Source organism: Gymnoscopelus braueri, assembly GCF_963280865.1.
Source record: "Gymnoscopelus braueri genome assembly, chromosome: 2".
NCBI classification, from domain to species: Eukaryota; Metazoa; Chordata; class Actinopteri; order Myctophiformes; family Myctophidae; genus Gymnoscopelus; species Gymnoscopelus braueri.
This window is the reverse complement of record NC_137604.1, coordinates 60,180,847-60,192,604: the sequence shown is the minus strand read 5'-3', so window position 1 is coordinate 60,192,604 and position 11,758 is coordinate 60,180,847. Positions and strand designations below refer to the sequence as shown.

The window sequence follows — 11,758 nt, the reverse complement described above, 5'->3', positions numbered from 1 at the left end:
GAGCTAGGAGTGACACTCTCCACTGCGTCATTACGCATGCCAAGCAGTCCAACACAAGGGGATCCAAGTCTCCTTGTTTGTTGGCATAGCACATCGTTGTGGTACTGACCCCTTAGTCCAGGGCAAACCGATCTGCGATGTGGTATACAAGGCGTTTGAGAGCAATGAGGACTATCTCCCGGAGGAGACCCTGCTATTGCTACTGCGCCATGTCCTCGTTCGAGCAATCCACCAAAACCCCGGGGCTCCGTGGGCTGCTGAACGGAAGCACCGTGTAGTGGATCACCACGGTTCCGAAGCCGTAGCGCAGGAACCTCTGGTGTCACGGTTAGACTGGGACGCGACAGTGGGCGTCCAAAGGACCCAACCTCGCTTTCCAGTCCGTTCGTTGTGTCGAGTGAAACCACGTTTCCATTGCCAGCACTCGCAAGACGATGACTTTCAGGGACCTGATCCAAACCATCAGGTACCGAGAAGGCCTCACCCCCCCCCCCCCCCCTTCTCTTTCATCAGGAAATAAGTTGAAAAAGAGCCCAGTGGACTCTGCTTCAGTAAAATTTCTCTGATTACGCCTCTGCTCCGTAGCGACAAAACCTCTGTTTCCAGCATTCGGGCGGTTAGGCCCATTGCTTGAAAAGACAAAACATCGATTGACGATGAAAGTCTGCTGGAAAAATGCGAACCGTAGCCCTTCTGGTCCGTCCAGAGGTTCGGATCGCAAGTTTTCCCGGGTTCTAGTTCATTGTCTTTTAGCATCTCTTTTAGTCTCTGTGTACCCCTGGAGCCGCCCGTGGCCCTGTCCAGAGGGGCAAGAAGAGCACCAGAACATTTCCCCAAGTGGGGAGCTGACCACGCACGATGCTGGCCAAGAGGCCGTGACGGGATCAGCTGAGAAATGTTACTTGCCCTTCCCCTTGCGCCTAGCCATGTTGTCCTTTCGTTGAGGCCTAGGCGAAGGGGGGGGTGGGGGGGCACGCTTCTCGTCCTTGCGCCTCGGTTCTCCTGGCCCAAGAGAACCGCCCGGACGCTCCCAGGAGCTGGCTCTCGCGGATGAAGATGTAGACGTCCGGCCACACGCGGTCCACCCGAGGGCCGTTGCTGGCGCTGCCTAGCTGTACCAGATGGGCCGGGGGTGAGGAGGCCTGCAGCGGTCTCCTGCCTCTGCTTTTCCTCCGCCTGCGTCTTGGTGATCAAATCCGCGGCGGTGTCGAACAGATTATCCGCCTTAAGCGGTAGAGCGAGGAGTCCGGTGGACAGAATCGCCTTACACTCCGTGGCGAGGTCCAGCCATTTGACCCTTTCCAGATCCGCGGTGAGGGCCATGGCCCGGCCGGTCCACATCAGCCCATGGCAGGTACAGAGGATGGCGACTTGCATCAGTCTCTCGAGCTCTTTCGCATCCTCTACCCACTCCTGGTGGTTCACCGACGCGAGCGTTGTAGGTAGTAGAGTCTTAGCCGCCAGTTCCTTGAGCCTAGCTGCGGCCGACCCTTGGAGAAGCGACACCACGTTGAAAGTCTCTGCAGCCGAGCCCGAGGCCTTGTAGAGAGTGTTCAGCGTGTCGGTGTGTGTTCTCTTAGCGCGGTCCACGAACATGGGCCTGTTTTCCAGGCCGTGTCGCACTGAGCCGCTCTTCGCCTGCTCGATGGCGCTCGCCAGGGTGAAGTCCATCGGAGGAAGACCCAGGACCCCCATGTCCGCTCCGGAGATGATCTTAACGGGGAAGCTAAGCTTCTCCGGTTCTTTCCTCCCCGTCTGCCACGAGAAGTGCAGAGCCGCTCTGACTCCCTCAGCCTCGGGCAGCAGTTTGGACTCGATCTGTCGGGGAGTGAGGGGTTCCAACCCCTGGAAACCCGGGATGGGGGCCCCGGTAACCACCCTCACGTCCTCCATGGGCTGCTCCAGTCCGCATCTGGAGATTGCCCGTTTCAGGATGGCCGCCACGGGTTCGGAGGACTCCGCCGTCCTGCTCGGAGCCACTGCCGCCGCCGCCGGAGCCACTGGAGGATCCGGGCCGGCCACTGCCACCTCCTGGCTGACTTGGTAGGAGGTGAGCTCGCTCTCTTCTTCCCCTTCGTCCATGACGTCGTCTCCTTCGGATCCGTCGCCGTCCGAGTCGATGACGTCCGGCTGGGAGCCGTCCCAGGCGAGGGAGACGGCGGGAGAGAGAGGAGCATCGATCGGCGAAGAGGTGAGCGCCTCGCGCTGAGTCTTCTTCGCGGCACCGCTGGAACATGGAGCAGCATGTAGCGGTGGGCCCATGCCTGGGCCTGAGCTCACCACCGACGCCATAGAGCCCATGGCGAGGCCAGCGTCGGGGTGAGCACCGCTACCTCCGGAGGCCGCTAGCCTCCTGGCTCTGTCGAAGCGGCATTCCAGCTGGTGTCGGGAGAAGTCGCCACAGGCCTTGCATGCGTCCGAACCCTTCGGACCATCCAGGGCTATCCACGCGTGGTTAGGCCCCAGGCAGGAGATGCAAAGGCGGTGACGATCTTCTGCGGCGACGAAGAGGCTGCAGCTGTCCAAGCCGCAGGCACGCGGCGCCTCCATCTTCTCCTCTTGTTTATCCCCCGAGGCTAACAGGCTAGCTAGCACTTAGCTCTAACACTAGCCTGGCTTAGCACTTAGTTTAGCTTTAGCTGCTTCACAGCGGTAGCGCTGCAGCTTCTGCCTCGAGGCAGGAAAAACTTGAGAGGACAGGATAGAAAATCAAGTAACTCGGGAGAGTTAATAATAATAATAACTGAAACTTTTTAAGAACGAATCACCCGTAGAGTGACACTGGGTGCCCTCGCTTTGGGAGTTGCTGGGATTCGAAAAGTTTCCTCGTGCTGTAGTGTTGCTTTACAGCCGTTTCACACTCGGGTCCCGGGTGCGCACCCCGGACCACATGGCAGATGTTGTGGTAGTGTGAACGTAGCGAACCGTTCCCCGTAACGCATCACCGTACCGTACTCGAAACCACCTGGGGAGGTAGTCTCGGGTCCGATTGCTGCGGAGTCGGGAACGGAACGCGGCAGTGTGAATCCATCCGTACCAAGAGAAGGAAGTGGACAGACTGGACTGCTAATCATATATCATTTATATATTTGTTATAATGACGCATTATTTTAGCTGGGTTATACCTTCTCATAGTTCTACTTGAATGTTGACAAGAAATAATAACCCCGCTAGTGTTTGAGTAGCGCGAGCTGTGAAAAATAATAAACAAAAAACACATGTGTGGTGAACGTATTTATAAGGATAAATACACCAAGGGTTAGTCCGTGACGTCATACCAAGGATGCGTCCGTGACGCCAATATCATATTAACAGACGACGTTACATTTCGAGGTTTCAAAGACCAGTGCACACACTGCTTTGGTTGTGTATTGTTGATCTGTTGTTATTATAACTCGAGACAACGTCAGGAACACAGTCAAACTTTATTATTCACTCTAGAGTGACTTTTCTTATGTGAATGACATTCTCTCTTCCAAAGCCCCATAGTCAACAGCGCCCCCATGAGGCACATATTTACCATTACTGCTAAATTAAATGGTCTTGAGAACGAAAGGATTTTGGCCAGTGTGAATGCTGACCAGCTGGGAGAAGCCAAGCGTACTCGGGACCGGTTTGATTCAAACGAACCCAGTCTGAAACCGCCCTCAGGCTCCGTGCGCTTTCGCTTTGCAGAGTGAAGGAAGAGGGTGTTCCCTGTGACGCGAGGGGTTTTATACCCGAGCCGGTTTCCGGTTTCGCGTCCCATGACCCTGAACAAATGGAATTAGTACCGGGAGCTCATGTGTTGTGCTCTGTGCCATCGCCAGAGGGCGATGATATCCCATAAGTAAGTCTCTTATGAAGAAACGAAAGAACAACTTTAGTTACTAGTTACTTTGTAGCTAGGTTTTGACTATTACAAAACATACATTACCCACTTCAGCCCTATATACATTTCGGCCATTTGAAAATAGCCGATCTAAAATGTGACACATTGTGAGCTTGTAGATCTGCTATTTACAAAGGATTTTTATACATTTGAAAACTTGTGAAATGGGACATGCTGCATAATAGTAGTACTTTCTACTTTCGGTACTTTAAGTACATTTTGATACCAACACTATTGTACTTTTACTCAAGTAGATTTAGAATTCTGGACTTTCGTAACAGAGTATTTCTACATTGCAGTATTGATACTTTTACTTACGTAAAACATTTGAGTACTTTTTCCACCACTGTGCATAGCATTCAGTAAGACAAAAAAAAGAAGAGATTGAATATTTTTTTGCAATCTCATTGTCTTAACTCACAGTGCACAGTAATTGCATAATTCTAGCCGTCTTTCACACTTTCAGTGTGTTCTTTTTCTTCTTAGTTCAGTTTCATTAAAGGGATAGTTCACCCCCAAAAATACATTTTTTTCTATCTATTAGTCACCCCATGGAGACTTGAATTGATGGATATGTTTTTGTTTTTGTCTCATTCCTAAGACAATAATTTGATGACCAGCGGACCGTTAGGCAACGGTTCCGGTAGGAGACACAAAGGAGACTCTTTGTGTGACGGTCATCAAATTATTGGCTTAGGAATGAGACAAAAACTAAACAATATCCATGAATTCAAGTCTCCATGGGGTGAGTACTAGATAGAAAAAAAGTGTTTTTTTTGGGTGAACTATCCCTTTAATCTGGAATTGATAAGGAATTCGTGCTCCATTGCTTCACCACTTAAAACCTACAGTACTTCATTCTTGATTGTATACTGTGTTGATCGGAGTCGCCCAGGGATCTATACTAGAGCCCCTCCTTTCCCCCCCTCCTCTACACCAAATCTCTTCACCAAAAATGGCCGCTTGTGAGCTTTTAGATCTGCTATTTTTGGTGGCTGTTTGCCCGATACTAGTGAGACTGCATGGGTCTCAAGTGCTTTAACAGGCATGACATGATGAGGCAAACATTTGATAGATATTCACACATCAGAGGAAGAACTGACATTTCTGTTTCAAGCCACTCTACGTCAGTTAAGGATATACTCAGTGGTGTAAAGTCACTAAGTAAATTTACTCAAGCACACTTTTGAGGTACTTTTACTTTACTGGAGTATTTCCAATTGTCTATACTTTTACTTCTACTCCACTACATCTCAGATGCAAATATTATACTTTTACTCCACTGCAATGATTTGAAAACTTTAGTTACTAGTTAATTTGTAGATTTAGATTATTAGTTTTTTCAAAAGATGTTTATACATTTGAAAACTTGTGAAATGGGACATTCTGCATAAAGACTACTTTCTACTTTTGGTACTTTAAGTGCATTTTGATACCAATACTTTTGTACTTTTACTCAAGTAAATTTGTAATTCCGGACTTTTACTTGTAACATTATTACTAATGTATTTCTACATTGCAAAAATTATACTTTTACTTATAAGTAAAGAATGTGAGTCCCTTTTCCACCATTGATCATGTCATAATGCACCATAACATGTTAAAATGTGTCAGTTATTATAAATGTCTTTATCTTGTGTTGTTCAGGCCCTGATGAGTCAAAGAAGAGTCGCTCCAGAGTGGCTGCAGTGTGTCTGGGAATAATAATCACGCTGTGTCTCCTCCTATTGGCTGCTGTCATTGGTGTGGTCATACACTGTGAGTGTGTCATTCTATTAACAGTGTCATTATGTTAGAACAGTGGGTCCCAAACTGAGGGTCGGGACCCCCAGAGCGGTCCCCAAATGATTTGATGATTGGCTTAATGTGCAACATTGTTTTCTCACTCAACAGTAAACAAACCAACATACAGTTTAAGTGTATACAGGGTAACTGCACATTTCTAGAGTTACAATTTAAGGACTTCAAGACCTTTTTAATACGAAATTGGCCAAATATTACATAAGAGAGAAGCAAACATTGTGAAAATAGCCATATTTTTCCGGCTATTTTTACAATATGTATCTGTGGAACCGAGTCAAACTCAAAGTAATGCTTACATTACAATGCTTTACACAAGTGCTTGTCATGGTGGGGGGTTGGGGGGGGGGTCCCCCTAGTTCAAATATGATTCTTTTGGGGCGGTCACGGCCCTGAAATGTTTGGGAACCCTTGAGTTGGAAATAGAAAGTTTGTCTTCAATTCTCCGTAACATACTCACTATGGGATATGAGCGCCCCCCGGCGATGCACAGAGCTACATACAATAAACTCCCGGGCCATCTCATTGGCTGTGAAGGGTATGTCACGCAGACGTAAGTCCTAGGGGTATAAAACCCTCACGTGACTGTGGCTCCTCCTCTTTCAGCTTCTCTGCAGCAGATGCAGCACGGCTATTAATACATACTACAGTGGATTAGATTTATTTTTATCAGAAAACCAGCTTTAACCCAAAGCGGAGATACTTGTATCCCCCACGGGCTTTTCTTTTCGTTAAATCTTCTTTTAGCACGCTCCCGCGGCTATTCTTCAATCTTTCTATCATCTTAGTTTTCCTCCCCATTATTCCAGGCTAGCCCGAACGGGTTGAGTTAGCTGCTAAGCCGGTTAGCTTAGCCCTTTGTTCGGACCGGTGTTAGCCTAGCTTAGCTTAGCTTAACACTCGACGCTAGCTGTACCACGATGGAGGCTCCTCGCAAGTGCTGTGATCTCGCGGGCTACGCTCACTACATCGCCGGCGACGACCCTCACCAAGTCTGCAACGTACCAGGGTACTGCATCGACTGCAACTTTCTCTTGAAGCACCTTAACTCCCGCCTGGCTAGAGCCAGACTCTCGCTGGATGGGGCGGTGTACAACTGAGTGGTGAGGCCTCGTATGCAGCCGGCCAAGCGGCCCTTCCCGAGACGCACCGTGCGGACGACACTGGCCTGAGGGCCGTGTGTGGTGGCCCATACCGCGTGCGGCCTCAGACCATGGGCCCTCCGGCAGCCGTGGTGCCTCCGGATAGCGTAGCCAGCTGGCCGCGGCGCCACCATGCTACCAAACAAGCTGTTGCCTCTGTGAGTGGAGGGACCCTCCATTTGCAGAGCGGCTACGGCACACCATCGCCCACTGCTGCTGTGTCTGGTGGGCCCCACCGGAGGCAGCAGCCTAGCGGCGTTCCCTCTCCCTCCTCCAAGGTTCCCGCGCCTGCTCAAGCACGTCGCCAAATTACCAGGGGAGGAAGCCGACAGGGATGAGGGAAAGTGAGTGAGTTAGGCCAGACTAGCTACGTTAGCTGCTTTGCTAGTATAACGTCGCCCTAGTCAGGCAGTGTTTTGTTCGCTTAACACCCAACTAGCTTCACTAAGCAACAGGTTATTAGCAGTGCTGTTCTAGCTTAGCTTGCCTCGCTAGGACAACACCAGCTTGTTAGCCTTCCCACTCTGTGTAACGACCGCGTTCGGGGCTTCTACAGACCGCAACCGAGCCGGCGTTTTACGAAGGACAAGGCCGTTTCCAGGTACCAGACTACGCCTTCTCCTAGCGCCAGACTCCCAGGAGGTTCATCGGGCGCCATTGGGACACATGAGGGTTTTTCATAAGACTATGTTAAAACGTGTCTTGCTGTTTACTGTTTCTGTGCCTACTTTTGTGTCATTTCACATGTTTCAAAAGTACACAAGCACATTAGCAGCCCTGTCAGGAGGCTCTATTGAGACACATGGTTGTTTTTCAGGTATGTGAAAACGTTTCATGCTGTTACACTGTATTCTGTGCCTCCCTTTTTGTTTCATTTCACATGTTTCAAAATGCATAAGCACATTATCCACGGACAGGTTCTTCGGGCGCCTTTGGGACACATGATGGTTTTTCATAATACTATGTTAAAAAGTTTCATGCTGTTTATTGTTTCTGTGCCTACTTTTGTTTCAAAGTACATAAGCACAGTAGCAGCCCTGTCAGGAGGCTCTATTGAGACACATGGTTGTTTTTCATAAGGTGATGTGAAAACGTTTCATGCTGTCACACTGTATTCTGTGCCTCCTTTTTTGTTTCATTTCACATGTTTCAAAATACATACGCACATTATCCAGCCCCTGTTATAAGTCCCTGTTATAAGCCCAAAAGTGCCTATCATGCCTGGTTCACAGCATGGTAGACACTGTTGGGATACCTTATCTACCTGTCTCAACCCCTGTCAAGAGGTATCAACACATGGGGTTTCCCAGGCGGTCCCCCAGCGCCGATAACCCCTCTTTATAAGCCCATAGTATCTGTCATGCACAGGTCCACGGCATGGCAAATACTACTGGTATATATTGTCTATACAGGGCCTAAAGCCAATAAAGTGTACCAGGATCAAACCAGTTTTGCCTCTCGTCCACCAGGGGGCGTCAAAACACCACTGTGGGACGAGAGGCTCACAAACGGCCGCTCGGCACAAAATGGCCGCTCAGACCCACGGTTGCGCCACAATAATAATAATAATAATGAATTGAATTTATATGGCGCTTTTCTAAGTACTCAAACTTACTCAAAGCGCTTTACAATGGTTCATTCATTCATACAGGGGGGGGGCATTGGGAGGTGGAGCGGCGAACAGTCGACGCCAGCGTCCCCACTTTTCCCACATTCACACACCAATGGTGGCAAGCTAGCGCCGACCGAATCATTGGAGGCAATGTAGGGTTCAGTGTCTTGCCCAAGGACACTTCGACAGTGGACAGGAGGAGTTGGGATTCGAACCGCCGACCCACGGATCAATGGACGACCTGCTCTACCTCCTGAGCCACAGCCGCCCTAAAATGGCAGATCAGAGGGCTTGTCGTGTCAACAACCTTTGTGTACTGTACCAAGTTCACCTCTGGAGCGCAGAACGCCTCCTTCGGGGAGGGCCTTTCTGTCGTCACTTCCAGCGCGACCGACAGACCGGGACAGGATGTTGACGCCACGCATATGCGTATGGGCCTGCTGGATCATGTGACGACGTCATCTGTCTCCATGGTAACGGACGTCAACGTTTCTTGGCTCGTGGTGAGTTGGACCTGACTAGCTTGTTAGCTGCTAGGTTAACATAGCCTCCAGTCGGGCTACTGTTGTTTCACTTAGCGGCTGACTATCCTCACTGACAACAACACATAGCAGTGTGGTTTTTTAGTGTAGCGCACGGCCAGCCCGCTAAAAACAACACTGTGGTGGCCACGTCCACGGTCTCTAACGGGCCCCGCACGCGCACGTGAGGGTCCGCTGGATCACGTGATGACATCACCAGTCTCCATGGAAACGGATTTCAACGCGTACAGGTTCATCGGGCGCCATTGGGACACATGATGGTTTTTCATAAGACTATGTTAAACGTTTCATGCTGTTTACTGTTCTGTGCCTACTTTTGTTTCATTTCAAATGTTCCAAAGTACATAAGCACATTAGCAGCCCTGTCAGGAGGCTCTATTGAGAGTGGTTTTTCATAAGGTAATGTGAAAACGTTTCACTCTTTTACACTGTATTCTGTGCCTCCTTTTTGTTTCATTTCACATGTTTCAAAATAATTAAGCACATTATCCAGCCCCTGTTATAAGCCCAAAAGTGCCTGTCATGCCTGGTTCACAGCATGATAGACACTGTTGGGATACCTTCTCTACCTGTCTCAACCCCTGTCAAGAGGTATCGACACTTGGGGGTTTTAGATCCCCCAGCGCCGATAACCCCTCTTTATAAGCCCATAGTGCCTGTCATGCACGGTTCCCGGCATGGCAAATACTACTGGGAGATTTGTCTATACAGGGCCCAAAGCCTATATATAGCCAGCCCCGCTAAGGCAACACTGCGGTGCTACCACCGCTAAACTTCCACGGTTTCTAACGGGCGCCGCACGTGCGGGCCTGCTGGATCACGTGACGACATCACCGGTCCCGTTGGAAACTCGAGGTTACAAAGGTAACCCCGGTTTGTTAAAACGGAGACAAACGTGCGCGTTGTCCACGGGACTGGGTGACATCAGAGCCCCCTCCTAACTCGCTCGCTCAGTGTGCAGCTTGTTGGAGAGTTTGCTTATCTCAGTACAGCAGTGACACGCTGTGGTTGTACTGGTCAGCTCCCCTTATCAACAACATCACACTGTGGTTGTACTGGTGTGTTTTCCACGTGCCTTTATGCATAACCTCCTATGTCGGACAAGGTTTTGTTTTCTCTCATGCAGGAGGTAATGCAGCCAGGTCTCTGAGAGAGGAGGTTCTCTCTCTCCCCTGAGCGAGGGCGTTATCAGGAAACTATTTTGAATCAGAACCAACTGGAAGGTTTTCTATTCAATTTTTTTCTGGTGGAAAAGAAGGGGGGGGGGGGGCGTATGACCCTCTCTGAATACGAAGGGTCTCAACAAATACCTGATGGTTTTTAAAAATTCCGGATTTTGACGACCGCGTCGCTGCTGCGGACGGGGCGTCAAGGGGATTGGTGGACCAGCATCGACCTCAAGGATGCTTATTTCCACATTCCTTTCTATCCACCACAGTCAGGAGGTGGCGCGACACACAGACGTGGCCGTTTCCCCACTTGACGTCACAGGGTTTTTCACCATCAATGTCCGTCGAGCGTCTTGTTCCCGTCTCAGCGGACCACTTTCATGGGGATCTTGCTGGGCTGGACCAGGCTCACGGCGCATCTGTCCCGGGAAGGGATAGACAGCTTTTCGGCCTGTGGTCTTCTCGCGTGAGGCGACAAGTCACATACAGGCGGTGCATGCAGGCGGCGGGTCTCATGACTTCGGCCATACACCTGTTTCGTTTGGACAAGCCCCACAGGTGACCTTTCTCCAGTGGTGGAGGCGGGCTCTTGAAGTCTCGTCCACCTGGGGTTATCGGGAGGTCCGGGTATCCCCACGGTGCGTGGACACGCTTAGACCGTGGTCAGACGCAGCCCTGCTGTCCAAGGGGTCAGAATGGGGGCTGTGGTCTCGCGGAAGGTCATTGCAACGGACGCCAGCCTCACAGGGTGAGGTGTCGTCCACGAGGGCCGCTCGGCCAGGGGGGTGTGGGGTCCCAGTCTACAGACGGCCCACATCAACTACCTGGAGCTGATGACGGTCTTTTCTGATGGTCAGACTTTGCAAGGCTTGGTTTTTGAGGTTGTCATGTCCTGTTTAGAACCAACAACACCACAACCTTGTGCTATGTCAACGAGCAGGGAGGCCTGGCCTCTCCAGTGTTGGGAAAGCTAACTGGCGATCTGAGTGAACGATGTGGTGCGACGCGCCACAGCGTCGGATCTTAAACCCCACCATCAGGACCTAGACCTGTGGGTCTGGTCCGTGAGAGGGCAACTTTGGGCTTGTATGGCCTGTCCCCTGACGTGGTAGCTACCATACAGGGGTCCAGGGCCGGTGCCACGAGAGCTGCTTACGACATTAAATGGATTTTCTTTTGTGTCTTGGGGTCTGGAACAGTCGCCGTCGGTGGTGGCTTTCCAGGTTTCAGTTGCGCAGCATCCTCTTTTTCCTGCAAAACAGGTTAAATCAGGCTGACCTTCTCGACGGTTTGAGATGTACCTGGGGGCCTTCTCCACTTGTCAAGAGGGTTTCGTTGGCAAGATGGTTGGCCAGCATCTGGGGCGCCGTTTCATGGGCGGCGCCAGGCGAGCCAGGCCGGTTAACAGGCCTCTGTTCCCGGCATTGGGTCCTGGCGGTGGTGCTAGATGCACTCTGCCGCCCTCCTTTTGAACTTTGTTGGGTCCTCTTGGTGGCCCTGTCTAAGGAGGCGGGGGCCCGTCCGCGGCTGAGCCTTCGTCCTCTCAAGTGCAGACGAGATGCCCGGTCCGGCCTCCTTCGGGGGGCTCGTAGCCCGGGACGCCGTCACCCCTGCCGTCGCTC

General features: G+C 50.8%; 1 protein-coding gene across 1 annotated transcript in view; it reads left to right on the top strand.

Annotated features, from left to right (window-relative positions):
* Positions 1 to 6,884: 6,884 nt before the first annotated feature.
* The window catches only part of LOC308073302 (uncharacterized protein), a gene marked incomplete at its 5' end in the record, with an annotated part of 39,825 nt that continues 34,951 nt past the window's right edge, over positions 6,885 to 11,758 (top strand). The window contains 2 exons of the mRNA XM_080412179.1: positions 6,885 to 7,109; positions 8,752 to 8,928. Of these exons, the coding sequence (XP_080268305.1) occupies positions 6,885 to 7,109; positions 8,752 to 8,928 (402 nt within the window). The remainder of the gene's footprint in view (positions 7,110 to 8,751; positions 8,929 to 11,758) is intronic.